Below are 17,976 nucleotides of genomic sequence, written 5' to 3'. Positions count from 1 at the left end.
ACTTTAAAAAGGGTGTGTGCCTTTTTCTGAGATGTGTTGTGTGCACAGGAGCATGTGAGGCCCTGCTCTGCCAATTGTCAGTCAATACATTCAGCAAGAATTACACTATCATTTTTCAGAAGGAAAACGTGTATCTCAGTTCCTGTCATTCAAAACTGTGAGGTATTTGAATATTGACTTGAAAGTCCTAAGGCAGTGATTTATGATGCCTTTTTAACCTAATTATATAACACACCCAAGAATCTTACCCTTGAACCATAGAAGAACAAACTTCAAACAATTTCCTCTTCACCTTTATTGCACCACTCACTTCCTTAGAAAAGGTCCACATTTCTGAGCAGAAGTCACAGAAACTGAAAACCTCTGTGTCCTCAGCCTTAATGTGGTATCCCACTGTGGGGGAGCCTTATTTCTCCTGTGTCCTGCCCTAACGAAGGAGTGGAGCAGACTATCACTGCCCTCTCAGCCCCTGGCAAACCTGGGATTGGGATGTGTGTTCTCAGCAATGCAGGCACTGCTGTGTGACACCCCTGAAATAATAGCCCAGCATCAGGAGCACAAATTAGATGGAAAGCGGGAGGATCAAGTGCCCACAGGTCATGGTGCAATAACCACTGCAGAAGCTGTCAGGGGCAACTCAGAATGCACCTGCTGTTCTCCAGTGCCTTGGCAAATAAACCCACAATTTGATCACCTGCTGGACAGTAGGGAACCTAGTGCCTGATGCAGGAGTATATTCAGAGCTCTCATCCTGTGGCATCAGCTGCTGAGCTAGCAGCACAAATTACTAAATCCGAGATCGCAGTGCAATTGCAGTAATTCCCAGAACAGTTTTACCCAACGCATACTCCAATAATAAGGCAAAAGGAGGATCTGCTAGGTGCAGGAAATCTGAAACTGCTGGTGACGTATTTCGCAGAATAGGGAAAAAGATAAAATTAATCATCTCATTTGCATACCTGTTTTGCTGCATGTCATTAAAACTACCATTAAAAGTTACCCTTGTGCTGAGTTCAGTACACTGAACAGTCAGGCCATCTCTTCTACTAAAAACCAGCCGGTTTTGGTGTGCACGTCTGGAACAGGCTCTTGGGTATCTTCTTTGACAACCAAACATATCTTTGTTTTATAAAATCTGTTTCATGTTACATCAAATTCAACAAACCCAGGAATATGTTTCAATGCTTTCATTCCTCCTTTTTTTCCCCCTATGCCCAGTACAAATGGCCATAATACTGCAAAAATGAAGGTAAATTTGATTTTGTTTTCTTCTTGGTCTAAACAGCAAGTAATGTAGTGACAGATGTTATGCTCACCAACCAAAATCTTGTGCTGTGATTAGCTATTATTAGCATGTGTCTAATCCCCAGGGGATTAAGTGGTTCATCTAAGCACGGCTTCAAGTGTCACCTATGTCTCACATGGACATAAACTAATCTCTTTTGTTGGAAACAGATGAAGTGATAAGTGTTTGCAAGCCTCCTAATTTACAGAAAACACTACAATTTGTTCCCTGTCAAATCCCCAATGTCAGGGTTAAAGAGTTTATTTTATATTGTGTCAGTCCCTTTAAAACCTAACAGGCATCAAGCCCTGAAGTGTCGTTTGAGTTACTTTTTATGCGACTCTTTAAGTGGCCAAGCAGTCTCAGTTGCCATGAGCTCGTTGCTGTGTGGGCTTGCCCAGGCTGCCTCTGAGGACACGTAGATGGCATGAACAGGATAGGGTCAGTCACTGCTCTGCGTGCAAAGTACCACTGCCTCCCTCTGAAGTGTAAATGGAAGCTGCACAGAGGCCAAATCAAAGTTGCCCCTGGCAGCAAGCAAGGATAGCTTTTTCCAGGCAATGGGCAGCCCTAGACAAGCTGCCTGGAAAGAAACAGAGTTCACATAAGCTACAGGGCAAAGTGTGTTCAAGAAGTCCTGGGCAAGAGGCAGTAAGTGGTCCCTGGAGCAAGCCCAAAACATCCAGAAGGCTTTGGCCTCACTCTAGAAGTCCAGACTGCTGGATCAGAATCAAAAGCTTCAGGACTTCCTGGGCTGACTCCATAGGAATTATAGGGTTGTCCCTAGTGATTATGTCCAAGGCTCCCCAGCACTTAGCACCCAGTGTGAGGAATAGCTGCTAGTACCATCAACTCCTGCTTGAATGTCTGAAGTCTTAGATCTCCCAGGTGAGCCTGGGAGAAAGAGTTCAGGAGCAACGTTCACAGTTAGAGAAATTATGTGGGCACTTGAGAATGGCAGGCATGGTCTGCTGTCAAAAGTACTCTTCTGGTGATCTCTGCCTTCTTGTCTTTTTCTGATGTATTGTATTCCCATGACAGGCTACTAGAAGGAACATTTTGGGAAGGAGAGAGCTGTAGTATTTCTGTAACTGGAAATGTTGACAAAATTAGCTAGGAAGAATTTACATAAAAATGTTTCACTGCACAGGAGAACTGAGGACTCTCAAGATTCTGATATGAATATGAAGGCTAAACCGCATTTTTGCACTTTTTTGTCCCCTCCCCCATGTAGGTAATGCATAATGTCTTCCTACTTTTGAAAGGATCACCTTAATTTGATGATGCAGCTATGAGAAAAGCTAATTATGTACCTGCTTCATGCAAGTTGTCAAAACACGTGCCTATGCAGATGCGTGTGTATAGCCCAAGTGTTTCTCTAATTAATGCTCTGTTCTTATTCTCCTAACATGTGTTAGAGGCAGAAAGACTTCAATGAGACAAAGCAGTGGCACAATCAAATCATCAGATTTATTAGCTTTCTGGGCAACTTTTTCCATTATGTAAAAGCTGTGTTTGTATTAGTATAGCAGTCAGACCCACCAGTGTGAGGATTACAGTTGGTTTTTACATAATGGATTATCCAAGATTAAGTGTTTTATTCAGGCACACGAGCAAAACTAACCAATTAGTGACTTTGTAGATTCCTTATTTAAAGGGAGCTGGAGGGCAATTGACACAAAACCCTCCTGCTATCTGCAGTCCAAAGACTGAAGCAGAGTAGTCTCAAGGATCTCCAACATCTCCACTCAGCAGGTAGGTCTCTCTTCAGCAGAGGTGGATGAGACTGGCATATCTTGCAGCAGGGAAATGCAGCTTGCATGGCAGCAGCTAGGAATAACCTAGTGTAGCTGCATGGGTGTTTGGGCTCTGGGTTGGTAGCTCAGCTTGAATGGTGCTGACAAGTGTTAGATAACTGTTTTATCTTGGCATCAGGACAGGTATTCAGCGTCAAATACTCTGCAAGAATATGTAAGGAAGGTTCTCTCTTCCTGAAGTCTGAGAAACAAATATGCTGTCATATGGATGAGGTGGGATACCCATGGAGAAAAACAGCCATGAGCACCTAGTGGTTGTGGTGCAATGACAGATCAAGCCTCTAGAAAATTAGTATTATTTGTCATGTTTGTTGAAGGAATGGTCAGAGGACAGTCAATATCAAGGTGTGTTATGCCGTTAGAGTAGGCACCCAGGAAAGGCCTGTTTTGGTGAGCAGAACATGGCTTTGCTGGCTTGAAAGCAAAGTGGACACTCACTGTGAAATAATTAGAAACAACATCTTTACAATGTACAGTGCTTTACCAGAACTCATCAGAACATTTTTCTTCCTGCGAAAAAATAAATTCAAAACATTTCAAATTTTTACCAAATCTTACTGACCTTATCCATAGTCTGGCTTGATTTATGATACAAAAATACAATTAATTGCATTACCACTTCCGGCAAGCAAAATACTCCTCCAAAGTAATTGCCATTGATGTTCAGTTTTGGCTGAATTTAGGCACCACAATGACTCAGTATCAATGGAAGAGCTGGTTGTCAGTATCAATGGATAGTAGTATGGAAAAAAAACTAGTCTTAAATGATGGAAATGCATCTGTGGCACTATCTACCTCCATCTACTGCATGAAATAAACCCCCATGTTTGCTTTTGTCTTGCAGAATGAAATACGCACAGTATGTTTTCCTGGCCTCGGTCTTCTACACTGTTGAATATAGCCTAGCTCAGACCTGTGCAGTGGAGTCTTTCTCTGTGAAAGACAATTTTGATCCAAAAAGGGTAATTATGGTTACTTCAATAGTAGATGCGAACAAGCTTTACATATAAACTGCTTTTCCAGATTATGAGTTTTGTTCATCTGAAGGGGTTCTTCACCAAAAAGCTAACTTCTTTCATATTCCGTGTTGCTGATGCTGTTCCTGTAGTTTTCTCAGTACTGTTTAACCTCCTGAACAGTTAAACTGGCCTTGAAACCCAGGGATGTTACTAGAGCTCACATTCTGTTATCTTGGCACAACTTTGAGCTTTGGGCAGTTCCATGAAAGGAACAATTTAGATCCACATCAGAGAGGAAGCTCAAGCACAAGCCCTAGGGTACTTGCACCCACAACTAGTCATTCTTGGGAGTCACAGCAAATGGAAATCTTACCTAGTCTGCTATGCTGAGCACTGACTCCTGTTTAAACACATCATTTGTGCTTCTGAGGAGAAAATGAGAGCTAATCTGCTGTTGGAAAGGTCCAGACGTGTGTCAGTACCTATGTTAACTAATGGTCAGCAAACACCACAGCTGTAGGGGGATCTAGGATGTGGCAAGCACTTTGTCTATACAAGATTGGCTTTGCTTTGGAAACAAATCATGTCCAGGGAGAGCTTTGGGAATATCCCAGTTTAAAAGGCAAAGTTTTTGCTCAGGCTCCTGTATTGGGAATCATGGTCTTGCAGGCTTAAGCACATAACTTGCCTAACAGATGTCATTAGCTTCACTGCAGAATCAATTTTAACACAGCCAGCTCCTGCTCTTCTCAGCATTTCTACTGATAATGTTAACTTTGAAGGGTCTTCCTCTCTGTCAGTCACCTGTTAAGATCTTGTTTTCATTTTACTAGATACTTCTTGAACATTTTCAAGGGCCCATTTTTTGCATGGACATATTCTTTCCCTTAATCTCAGTCCATTTCTCTCTCTGCCATTACTCTCCCCGAAACACCCTCTCCATGTTTTAAGCATGTGGTCATCATTGTCTGCTTTGCTGGGTAGGCCCTTTTCCCCATTAGAGATCAACTGTGGCCCTTGGCAGCCACAAAGATTGTCTCCTGCCAGCTTGCTACAGTCCTTGTACCTGCAATTTGATATTGTTGAACTTGGTATGGTATTCCATGGAAGAGAAGGGGCTTGAACAGGAACAGGGAAGAACCAGTCTGATTCTCAGAAGATGTGTTTGGATGGGAGATGCTTTTGGTGTGGGGTCACTGTGACAGGAATGTCTCACTTCACAAGGACTACGCACACAGAGCAATGCAGATCTGCCAGACCAACTTCTTCTGGCACAGAGGCAAGGGTTCATCAGGCAGCACTGCAGCATCTGTGTGCTACATTCCCTCCCAGACTCAGACTGGCATTTATCAGGCAGTGGGGAGTTAGAAAGGCACTTTGATTCACAAAATTGTTTCTGTGCTAATCTTGCCATGGTGGCTATTGCAGATATTAATGCACTTTCATGACAGTATGCAGGGAAATGGTATGCCCTGGCCAAGAAGGATCCAGAAGGCCTTTTCCTTCAGGACAACATCTCTGCTGAATACACTGTGGAGGAAGATGGCACAATGACAGCGTCCTCCAAAGGCCGAGTGAAGCTTTTTGGGTGAGCTCCCTTGACTTTCAACTCTAGCTGCTGGCATGAGGCACTGGATGAGGGGGACATGGATGATGATCAACCCTGAACTCACAACATGGCTGGGTTTTCATCATCAAAAAGGGAAGTTTTGCCAAAGGATCAGATTAGAAGCTAGAGGTTAGACACTTTTGAGCCCTGAGATTATTCACAGCCCAGCTCAGGTTTGGGTCTGTCACGAAACTACTGCATAAAGTTAATAATTAAGTCAAATCTTGATTGATGGAATGGTTAGATAAATTAATTGCAATCAAGTAAAGGAGCTAATAAAGGCTGTGAAGATGCAAGATTTCTGAGAAAAACTTGTGGTTAACTCTTAGATGTAATTACAATGCCTGAATGGACAGATGGCAGGAAGCTTAGAGTTTTGCCTGTTGGTCATGATTACTGCAAGGAATTACAGCATGTAAAGAGATTAAATAGCTTCCTGAGTGCAAAAGAGAAAATCTGTGGCTTCCAATATGCTAGCACTAGCAGGTGGCTATGAATCTTGAACAGCTTAACAGCGCAGCATTCCAAGATATTTTGGGAATGGGCAAATGAGGTTTTGCAGGCATGCCATACTGTGCAAGGGGGAAGATGCCTGAAAGGACTCTTCAGAAAACAAATGGGATCTCAAGGCTGCTGCAAATTTTATCTCTGTAAAGGTAGGATAATGGGAAGCCCAGCCTGAGCAAGGAAGGGAATGAAGACCCTGTTTCACTAACCCAGATAATACTTGACAAAGAGTGTTGAAATGTGGATGGCACTCAAAGCAAACAGATACGAAACAGAGAATGCCATTGTAACAAATGGACACCCACAGGATTCTCAAAGGCTCTGTGACAGCTTTTCACCAGCTTGGCAGAGGAGATTTAAATATCACTGTGCTTGTAACAGACATTCCTGTGCCCATACTACCAGGAAGGGATAGACAGGGGAGAGCCAAGTCCCTGCCCCTTCCTGAGGCACAGCTACTGAGCCCAAAAGAGCCCAAATGCAGGTGAGCTCACCCTGCAGACTGCTAGCCGGGAGCCAAGAAAACGTTCATTATTGTGCTTGGTGTCTGTCTGCTTGTACAGAAATAGGTGGCAAAAATCTTGCTGAACTGAAGGCGGGTACTGCCCCAGCCACAGTACAGCCTTACAGCAGCTGGGGACCAGAGGGCAGCAGCAATCACTGGCTGTGATTGATGTGTGTTTGGGGGGTGTCACAGATTTGCATTACTTAATGACATTAATTAGTCACTTTGCATTAAGAAAGGCCATGCCCCATGCCGGAGGCAGTTGTGCCCAAGCCCTGAGAGAAGGACACCCAATTGAAGCTCTCATGCTGCCAGGTTTTACCTTGAATGTTACGGATCTCGTTGCAGTTTCTGGGTGATCTGCGCTGACATGGCTGCTCAGTACACGGTACCTGACCCAACCACTCCAGCAAAAATGTATATGACCTACCAGGGACTGGCCAGCTACCTCTCCAGTGGTGGTGAGTTAAATTCTCCAGCCCCTTGACACTTTTCAATTGCTGAGGATTCTGTCAATTACAGCTGTCCTGATGTGCATTTCCACATATAAGCAGGAAAAACAGCTCAGCTGGGATTGCTCCAAGCTCCTCCTGAAGCATCTTTCTGGGGAGAGCATGCTTTATCCAAGCAGTGCATTTTATCTCCACAGAACAGGCAGCATCCAGAGACTCTGCACCCATCCTTCTCATACACTATATATGTTAACAAGGAGGCTTACAGGCTTTGGGTTACACACAATGGGTTCTGTACAGCCAAATGTGATGTTCAGCCTAGGGAAGCCGTTCTTCCTGGGGCCCACTGTGGGCATTATGGAAGTGCTGAGGTCAGTCCCCCCTGTACCCCCCATAGCTAAACAGAGGAGACATGTAGACCCACAGCTGCACCCCAGCAACAAGACACATTTCTCTTCAGATAGACACAGTTGGACTCAAAGAAATGGAGCTGTTAACTCAAGTGCACCTTTCAGAAACTGCTCATGCTGAACCTTACGTGCCCTTCAAAGCTCATCCTTTGTGCCCAAGCCTCCCACAGCTGCAGTTCCTCAGCTGTGGAAGTTGGGGAGGACTTCTAAGGTGTACATTCCCTTAATACTGGCAGATAAGCCATACCAAGAAGAACTAAGTAGAGCAAGGCTAGAAAACAGGAGGAATATTTTACTCAGGCTTCCTGTACAGGGAATGTAATCTATACTGTATGTCCTTCCTTCCACCATGCTTGAGCAAGCAACATAAAGAGGTACTTTTTCATTGAAAACCTAGAAAATCCTAGTCCTCCTAATACCTCTAGCCTAAGAAACAAAAGGTGAAAATGCACTGAGCATCGTGGGGAAAATCATCGTCTCAAGATGCCCTGTGCTTGTCCCAGTTCTTCCCCTCATGGTATGGAGATAAGCTGGATGTGTGACGTGATTATAGATCCTTTGGAAAGCTATCCCTAACATGAGTTTGCTGCCTCCCTGCTGAAGGATCCACCTATGCTCTGTTGTGTCCACTGTGACAAACCTGTGTGCTGCTGTTTCAGGGGACAACTACTGGGTGATTGACACTGACTATGATAACTATGCCATCACCTACGCCTGCCGCAGCCTGAAGGAGGATGGCTCCTGTGATGATGGCTACTCCCTGATCTTCTCACGCAATCCCCGTGGCCTCCCCCCAGCCATCCAGCGCATTGTGCGCCAAAAGCAGGAGGAAATCTGCATGTCTGGCCAGTTCCAGCCTGTGCTCCAGTCAGGTACTTCAGCCTAATTAGCAAACTCACTGAGTTGCACAGTAGGTGATTGCATTTGCTGTTAATGTGACAGTACTACAGCAAACACAGTTGTTCTTTTTTAGCAACTTTTCCTTCATGTTATATCTAATAGGAAAAAAGCCACAAAGGGAAATCCCTAAAAGAACAAGAGCCTGCTACAGGCTGGTTCTGCAGCCTTAAGATTGCTACTTACCGGAATCCTGTGTGTTGAAACTGGTACACCACCAGATGAAGATCAGCCTTGTTACTGTAGTGGACAGCACAGGGATGGATGAAACAAGCTGGTGTTTCTGTACCTGGAAATGCTTGTCTTGGCCACTTGCATAATAGCATCTTACCGTGGGTCCGTGCTGTGTCCTCCAGGAAAAGATGAAAAGGTGCCTCCAGGAAAGACCATTCTCACCCTCAGTTACATCATGACTTGTGTCCTGTGTGGTCTGAGTAGCAGGGATGAGGGGCTCTGAGCAGCATTTCTGACTGCATCAGCTGGCAGTGGGAGTCAGCAGTTGCTCCACATACATGTAAACAGACCACATCTAAAGCTCATTTTGGGAACACTTTTCTGGAGGTACAGGAATTGATATTCTAGTTCAAATGCTGCCCATGAAAGAGGCGGACACATTTTTCGGGCTCTGCAGAAGGCAGAAATTCTTCTTTGCTGGCAGTTGAGTACTCACACTCTTCACAACCTCACTACCTGGCCTGGAAGCTGACCTTTTACTAAGCCACATAACATATGTGCTCTGCACTGTGGCACAAGGAATGGCAGCTAAAACCTCCTGAACAACACATTGTTGTGTCAGCCAATCCTCCACTACAGAGCAGGTACTGGCATCACCCAAGGCCATGGCATGGGCATCCCTGCCCCACAGTGCTCTGTACTGCTCCCTGTAGCAGAGGGAAGGCAGCTGGTTTGCAGGGTCATGGATTGGTCCTCAGGAAAGCCAAAAGCCCATGGCTAGCTAGGAAAGGCTGCCTGTGTCTGTGCCAATAGACAGAGAGAAATGCAAACTTTTGCAACTTTTGCACCCTGCATCCTAGTCTTGTACTGTGATTCAGAAGTACCTCAGGAAGGTTGTAGTTACAGCTTCAGTGGAGACTTAATGGCTGTTAAAGCCCTTTGCAAATGTACTTACACAGACTAAAGTTTACTTTTCTTTCTTTCCAGGGGCCTGCTAAAAGTACGCTTCTGATCCTATCCTTAAGCACAGAAACCAGACCTCTTGGTCTTGAAGTTGCCACTCAACTAATAATTTTAAAAAATCATAGTATGGAATAGTGTGTTTTTCCTGAAAAACACATGAAAATATTGGGGGATCTTTAAACAGTGTGCAATATAATAGTGATATTTGAATTTTCAAGGGAATACCTAATGTGGCATTTGTCAATAAATGTTTTGGAAAAAAAGGCACCTCTGAAACTGGTTTTTATTGCCTGTTATCCTGTCTGTTGGGGAGCAGAAGAACTGAGTATGCTCACTGAGGATCAGTGAGACAGCAGCCAAGGGTGCTCCCAGCACAGGTGGGGCAGTGTCACTCCCCAGCTCTGAACAGGGCGGGCAGGGCAAGGATGGTGAGAGGGGTACACCCCCTGACAGGGCTGATTGTCAGACAGCAGCATGGTGACGGGGTTAACTCTGGGATTCACCTAGAAAGTCCAGCCAGCGAGGGCAGGAAGGCACAGGGCAGTATGCAGACACATCACTGAGATCGCTCCAGCCAAAAACAGGACAGCACGTCTCAGGCAGAGCTATCTGCAGTAAAGTTCCCAAGGGGAGAACCACAAATGCAATAAAACAGATACTACTTTCAATGACAGTGGACAATGCTTTAAATGAGCAGGTGCTTGCATTTTTAATGGCATTAACAGTAATTTGCTCCTCTCTGCCTTCATTATCCAGTTTTCGCTATCTGAAAGGTACAGAACTGAAAGATATAGAATGGAATGGGTTTATGGCAAAGAATTTCACAGATAGAGAAAGTCAAAAGAAGAGTACCTGGAAATCTCCATGTAGAAAAAGGGTAACTTGAGTCAGCGTTATTGACATGTATTTCCCACTGCTTTTAGTAAAATCACATTCACCTTGTGTTTTCTAATAATAAAAATCCAGTCTAGAACACCGCAGTATCCTGCTGACCCCTGCAGTTTATAAACTACACAAAATTTTATAAGTTATAATTGCCAAGCTGAACAGCCCCTACTCCTGAGGCTTCAAAAAGGTGTGTGGAACAAGGCTGATATTGACTGAAGACCTTCAGAGCACTACACTGCTAAGCAGCTTCTGCAAGATGCTTGCACAATCTTACCCACAGTAACCAGAAAGAGTATAGAAACCAGAGACACTCTCCAGGACCAGAGACATTACCCCAGGGATGCAGTGAAGTCTCTCAAACTTGTATTTCCCAGGATTTCCTGGCAATAATCGTAAGGCTCTCAACCCACTTGAACAAACATGTCCTTGCTCCTCAGGTCTAGGGAAAGCTACTCTGACAGAGAACAAGATTGGGAGCTACCACCTAAAGCTAAGGACAGAAACAGAGGAGCACTAGCAGGCAATTCTAACAAAACCCCACACAGACAGAGAACTACTCAGTGTTGAAAAAATATCAGCCTTTTTTGCTGGACTAAGTGCAAGGTCAGTGCATTGATTGAATGTTCTCCACTTCCACCTTTCTCCCAGCAGGAAGTATTGGGGTGGAATCTGTGACCTTAGGACTTGTATAACAACTGATTAGACAGCGCTTACCCTTAGCTGAAGAAGCATGGCCTTTGGCCAAAACTGTCAGACCAATACTACCAGTCTTAGAGAAGTGGGATTTTTAATGTCTATGGTTATACTAATTGTATGACCAGAGCAGATGAGAGTTGTAGCAAGAAGATGCAATCAATATGCAGGACCCAGGGTATCTGCTTGGTATAGTCCATCCAAACAACATAGGTAGTGAAACTCCTCTTTAGCCACACAAGGCAAAGCCTGCAGGATCATAGAAATACAGAGGTGATTCTGGTTGAGTACACCATGGTTGAGTTCACGTGTCCCAATAATTGTACTTGGGGGAGTATGTCTCCATCAGGACCACAAGCAAGTCCTCAATGTATGATGTAGTAAGTTAATGAACAGATGGGAATTACATCATATCCATTTGTCTCTCATGACTGCAGGAAATGTGAAAGACAAGGTAGGATAGGGCAGGCAGTCATGAGTGTATGCTGATGAGACTTACACTACTCTTGAAATTCTGTTGAGTTCAACATGAAACACCTCAGGTATATCTAGAGGCAGACATCTTCTATCTGCTGTTTGAGCTGGTTGATGAAAAGCAGTCTATTATTCCTGGGTTTTAAGTGTGTGTATAAGTCCCAAGTCATAATCTCTGTCCTGCACAAACTTTCCACTAACAAGACAAAATAAAAAAAAATGTTTATATATTAAAAGGACTGTTGTTTTGTCCTCAGAAGGTCCTTTAGTGCTGGCAGAAAGACTATGACTAAGCAACAGCAGGAGGGACTCTGCAAGGATATTGTCCTTCACACACCAGTGAACCTCCTCCAGCAAGGACACTGCGAGTCCTGAGATCAGACACTATGATACCACCTTGAGTTTGACCAGTATTCCCTGGGCTGTGGTAACTGAGACAATCTATGCATTTAAGTTTCTACTTCAGCCTCGACACTTTTTATGTTTCAGTTATATGTAATGTTGGAATTTCCACAAGTCGAGCTATTTTACCCCTTGTGCTGGCAGCCACAGCGAGCAGCTGCATGGTACTTGGTTGCTGGCTGGAGTTAAAATATGACAGTCCTTGAGAATAGTCTTTACAGGATTAAGTTGTAAGTAGAGTTGTAAGCAGTTTCCACAACACAATGATCAGATCTTGTTTTTACACGGTTCATGTGAAAGATTAATAACCAGCTTTATTTGCTCTCACAAAAGATGGTAACAAATATAGCATATACACAATCGGACAACGTAAAATACTCAGCTGAAAGGTTCCTTCAGTTGCAAAATGGTTATATAGCCTCACAAGCTTTTGTGTGAAGCGTAGGCAAATAATTCCATGTTGCAGTTACATATTCTTATTTGGATTAATGAACAGCAAAAGACATACATGAGCGCTCTGCAGCCTTGCTTTGGTTATGATACTACAGAACTACTAAGCACCTGCTATTCACACCTGGTGCTATGGATACTTGGCACTTCTGAAAACTCAGACGGTAATGGGGGGCTGATCACTACATGTAACAGAGGAGATTAGTTAAACATGCAATCTTGGAAACACTATCAGAGTCAGCAACAGATGGTTACAGAAATCTTAAGTTTCAAGTACTAAATAGCGTTTTTCTGTAGACATTAAATGATGAAAAAAGAAAATGCCATTTCAAAAACTTTTATAATTTGTTAGAAATAAACTCATACCCGGAAATACCAACTTCTCTTCTCTCTGTAATTGTTAATACATACTCATTTCTTAAAGGAATGAGTTTATATCATAGCAGCAAAGAAGATTTTCAGAAGAAATCTTCTATTTTTCATGGTTTGCACATCTATATATTTTCATCCCTGCATAACAAAATCAATACTATTCACTACAGCTATGTTTCTTCTTCTTTTTTCTTTTTTTTTCTTTTTTTTTTTTAATACACCTGTAACTAGTACATAGTCCTTGGTTTGATAAAGACTGCTATATTCTGATTGCCAGGGTGGGAAAATTTTAAACCAGAAGGGCTACTCAGGTAGGACATCTTAACACACTAATCTGTCCACTCAAGCTCCTACATCTTCCCCTGCTCCAGACACACTAAAATCTCTCAAAAGCCTATACTTAGTATTTCTCTAAATAATTTTATTTGTTGTTCCACCTCATGCTAGCAAAACAACATGTGTTAACTGCTAGATTTTACTTAACTGTGTACAACGGTTCTTCACTCAGGGGCAATTATCACAAGTTTAAAATGTATTTTTACTATCTCTATGCAAGTAGAATGTCTCAAAAACCTTTTCTTAAATTTAGTGGACCCAATTCAGTAGGACCCATGGCCCTTTCCTGTTCTGCCTGTACGGACAAGGAACTGGAGGACTAGGATGTGATAAGTGCCCCTTATTAAAACTCAAATGAGGCAAGAAATATTTCATCTGAATTCTGTGACAGAATAAGTCTTTTAAGGCTAATTTTCAGTAAAAGCACTTGAACAAGTAATCAGCAAGTAAGGAGATACAAGGCCACATTTTACATGCACTGACTTTTTGCATATGTTTCTTTTCTGTGCTGTAAGAGTTGAGGGCATTTGAGGTAGTTCAGCTCTCTCCTACTGTGCAAACTTGGGCACTTCTTTTTTTCTGAGACCTGAATGTTTAATCAAATATGCAGTTTTTGTTGTTATGTTGGTGAGGTGGCTGATGTCAGCAAAGAGAGCAGTAGGGGATTTGTTTGTGTGACAAAGTCACTCCTCTTATGGAAAACACTCCAGCTGTTTTAACTGGCATTATCCTTCTCTCTGCAAGCCTGTTAAAGGCACAGCTCAAACTGTGCCAGTTGTGAAAAGAGAAGAATAAAGCAGCATGCCTGCAACTTCAGGGAACTTTGCTGTTTACATAAAGTGTTTGGCACCTGCAAGCACAGCCAGTGGTGATCTGTAGCCCGTGATCTTGGGCTGTCACACACTTGTGCACTCGCTTTGCAAAGCACAGGAGCTCAAACTTTTCTTTGTTAATTTCCTAAGTGTCTTAAGTAGTAGCCCTGCTACATTCAAGAGTGTGCTGCCCTGTCATACGAAGACACAAAAGGCTCTAACTAGTGTTTCAGCTTTCTCCTGGCTATGCAGAGCTGAGTGACCACTTACAGTCTGTAAGGGGAGGTGTTAGCTGTAAGGGTTGAAGGATACCAGGCTAGGTGACAGCAATGGAGAGGAAGAGGGACTTTCACGGTTAGAGCCTCTACCACAAACGAGCAGCAGCTGGTGGCCAAAGTGCAAACAGGTGACTTGGGCAAAAGCACAAAAGAGAAAAGGCAGGAGACTAGGGCTTTCTGTGCCTTCTCCTCTCTGAGAATGAGCTGATATTCCTGCCTCTGCCTACAGGAAACAGCTCTGGCATCCATGTAATGGTCACAAATACAGAGAGAGTTGGGTGGAAACCCCTCTGTGAGAGAGTGAAAAACCTCATACATCTGAAGATGTGACAAGCATTCTGAAATAATCCACTGTGACTAACCAGCCAAAGGAACTAAGGGATGCTTTACTTCATGCTCTGAATGTGTCTTGTTGCTGTGCACTTTTCCATCAAACCGTTAAGTCAAGCCTGGCTGGCAGCTCAGGCAGCCAGTTCACTCTCAGACATGTCCTTCATGTGCCTTTGCTATCATCCTCACTCACACAGTGAAGCCATGTTTCTGTTCCTGCTACAGTTTGTGACCTCTATAAATCTTAGCTTGCCCTGGCTGTTAGCTCAGTGAAAAAAGGGGAATAAAAAATATGTATTCCCATAATTCCTAGTTACCAGGCTGAATCCTTGTCCTATGGTAGCCTCTTACCAGTTGCAGTTGTGGTTGTTTGATAATGCTGTCTTTTGCACTGTGAAGAGTTAACAGGGGCAGTTGCTTCTAACTTGCGTTCCTAACTTCATCAGGTTGTTTCCATACGCCCTCCTCAGCCTGGGAGGAGTTTATTTTTCTGGGGAGTTGTCATTCGCAAGGAACATACACCACTCTGACACCAAGCCAGGCACCACTCTTCAGCTCACTTGAAAGCTTCAATGTACCCCACGGGAAGAGAGGGCAGACCTGCCTTCCCCCAGTAGTCAATGGCACGCACTCTGTAAAAGCCGGAGACTGAGCTTCCTGCAAATGAAAAGGTTAGAAATGGTCACTGTGAAACGCTGGCATCTGTGGGATTGGGAGGATGTGAAGCAGGCACTACTCCTGTAAAATGCAGGTTCGTGGAACAGGCTGGGGAAATCAGTTCTGCACCCTACATAAGTGTGTCTGTGCCTGTCTGATTAAAAATGATAACAAATTCCTCGTGGCCAAGTACTGACTTTTTTATCTTGTTTCACCAAGGAAGTCCTCTCTACTTACTAGGTTTAGCAAGTACAGCTACAGGACTGCTATCCCAGCAGCTCCTTTGGAAGAAGGCTGTGACATCTGCAACACACCATTAGTAATTTCCTGTTTTTCCAACTTACTTTTCTGCCTGAATTTTGCCTTTGGAACAGGTTATGTGGGGACAGTTTCAACAAGAAGCAGAATAAGAAGCATCCAGGCTGACTGAAAACCCTCTGCTCTACTCAGGAAGCAGCACCACTTACTTTAAAGGTATGTGAACTGATCTGTGGTTTTACTGCTTTTTATCCTTGATCCAGTTCAAAGAACACAGCTTTCCCTAGCAGAATCTTTGAACACACAAGCAATATAAATTTGGGGATATTTTATCTAATTAATTGATTTTTATATGTGTTTCAGTGTTTTTATTCTAGGAAAAAAAAGAACGCCAGAAATAACCGGTGAGGAGGAAGTTCCTAGCAATAAGGACTGCTGAGCCATGACATTTTTTCAAGTAGTCTTTTTTGTTGCTGCTGGTTTTGAAACAAACTATTAAAACTGGTATATAATATTATAGTATAATAATGAATAATAATTTCAGAGATTTGTCATAGCCCAGATTTAAAGTCTTTGCTTGCCTAACATTGCATAAATAGCTCTGAACTTTTATTATGCCATCACTGCTGATGTTAAGGCTTTCTCAGGGTAAGATAAGCCCTTGTTTCTGGTAAAAACATCTCTCAACTGCTTTTTAATAGTATCACTATAAGGCAAGGTTTGTCTGTGTTTCACTCAGCTCTCATCAGTGCTTATCATCAATATTTGTTGGATGGTCATGTTGCAGACTAGACAGCATTTGCTTAAAAAAGAAAAAAACAAAACAAACAGAAAACCAACAACCACCACCCTCCACCTGCAGATAAACAAAAAAATACCCAAATAAAACATCAGTATCTTCCTTCACTTGGATGTTTCATCTGAGTAAACTTCTATTGCAAGGTCTGGTCATGGTTTTTTGTGGGGTTTTTTGTTATCATTTTTGCATACTTTTACACTAGCTACAAATTGTTACTTAACTTCTTAGGGACCTTGCCAGGCCTGCAGCTCAGTGACTGGCTTTTGTGACAAAGAATTACCCATGGCATACTACTAATAATGTCCTCACAACTACTTGTTGATCTCTGTTTGTCCTTGAAAATAAGTCTCTTACTGAGAACACAATCCTAAAGGAGGGGATGCGCTCTTATTTGTGAGGGATTGTGTGTTACTTGCAAGTTACCTACCTTCAGTAGTTACTAAACAATGGTTCACACATTCATGAGCGGCAGTATCATATGACAGATAACCTAATGTGAGTATTCTTGCCATACCTGGACTGTAGACCCAGAGAGTGAATATTGTGTCTTTGGCATTAATCCGCTGGTACACTTTTCCATTTGATGAGAATTCCACTTCAAACGTCTTTATACACCTAGAAAAGAGAACCAGAAAGGTTTGCAATTACAACTGATAATGCATGAACTATCAAATACTATGAAAAATCAGGGCTACTTCAACAAGAAGGACAAAAATAAGAAATGTTCAGTTGATTCATTCCTACCAAATGTAGGATGGAATGAATTAGCACTATTAGGAAGAACCAGGGCTCCAACAGCCTCAGAAAAACACCTAGACTGACTTGCTGCTTTGTGTATATGCAGCATCACAAAATGTCATGCATCTTTCACTCAGACACTAGGGTTATCAAGAACAAAGAATCTAGGGAGACTGGCTTGAAAAGGACCTAAGTCCTTTTGCCTTCCTGAGGTAATCTATTTGTACACTGGATCACCTTTCAGAGTTCGCATACAGAGCGTTTCCAGTTGAGTTGAGCTTGCTGAAGAAAGCAACTGGAGGTTTTCTCTTCCAGTTCACACCCCTTACAGAGATGTCTAAGATCCCACTTAGGCATCTGCTGATAATGTAACTTTTACCATGAATCTTCCTTTCTGCTATGCTGAATAGAATCCCCGCAGAAATGCCACTGAATGCTGGTGACCAAAAGGCAAATTCCTTTGATCAGGCAGCAAATTAGGCAGGGTTGCTTTTCACAGTTTGTGCACACAGGTCCTACAGTTCATTTTTTCAGACAAATGCACTGTATCATCTATCAAGGAGCAACAATTCATTAATTTTTGACCTTGTTTTACTCTGCAGAGCTTGTGGAAACTTAGGGAGTAGTATGTTGGTAACTCATATCAATTTTATTTTAAAGCTACTTACTTTGACTTAACACAGTCGTCATCCCACAGCACAATGACCTGCCCCTTTGTGAGAGGGATCAAACGAACACCAGTCACCTGTCCAAAGACACAAGCACATATAAAAAAACTGTACAAACCAATCAGCCAGGTGAAATTTCTGTGTTCATCCTTCCATACTAATTATTTGCTTTGATTTTTTTCCATTGAGATCAGGTGTAAAAACAAAATTCTTGTCTCTGTAGCTTTTTGCAGTCCATGTCTC

The 17,976-nt window shown here is 42.9% G+C and overlaps 2 protein-coding genes across 2 annotated transcripts in view; one reads left to right on the top strand and one right to left on the bottom strand.

Annotated features, from left to right (window-relative positions):
- Positions 1-2,910: 2,910 nt before the first annotated feature.
- On the top strand, positions 2,911-9,837 carry LOC102043739 (purpurin). The gene is made up of 6 exons (XM_005423593.2): positions 2,911-3,040; positions 3,947-4,064; positions 5,513-5,649; positions 7,031-7,143; positions 8,204-8,416; positions 9,603-9,837. The coding sequence occupies exons 2-6, from the start codon at positions 3,948-3,950 to the stop codon at positions 9,611-9,613; spliced, it is 591 nt and encodes a 196-aa protein (XP_005423650.1). The 5' UTR covers positions 2,911-3,040; position 3,947; the 3' UTR covers positions 9,614-9,837.
- A 2,486-nt stretch (positions 9,838-12,323) lies between these two features.
- The window catches only part of IDUA (alpha-L-iduronidase), a 42,631-nt gene continuing 36,978 nt past the window's right edge, over positions 12,324-17,976 (bottom strand). The window contains exons 11-13 of the mRNA XM_031059054.1: positions 17,734-17,810; positions 16,842-16,942; positions 12,324-15,270 (exon numbers count right to left, since the gene is read on the bottom strand). Coding sequence (XP_030914914.1) covers positions 15,170-15,270; positions 16,842-16,942; positions 17,734-17,810 — 279 coding nt within the window. The 3' untranslated portion in view covers positions 12,324-15,169. The remainder of the gene's footprint in view (positions 15,271-16,841; positions 16,943-17,733; positions 17,811-17,976) is intronic.

This window comes from Geospiza fortis, unplaced genomic scaffold, assembly GCF_000277835.1.
Source record: "Geospiza fortis unplaced genomic scaffold, GeoFor_1.0 scaffold167, whole genome shotgun sequence".
In the NCBI taxonomy this organism is placed as follows: Eukaryota; Metazoa; Chordata; class Aves; order Passeriformes; family Thraupidae; genus Geospiza; species Geospiza fortis.
The sequence above is the reverse complement of the archived record's forward strand: the minus strand, read 5'-3'. Positions and strand labels throughout refer to the sequence as shown.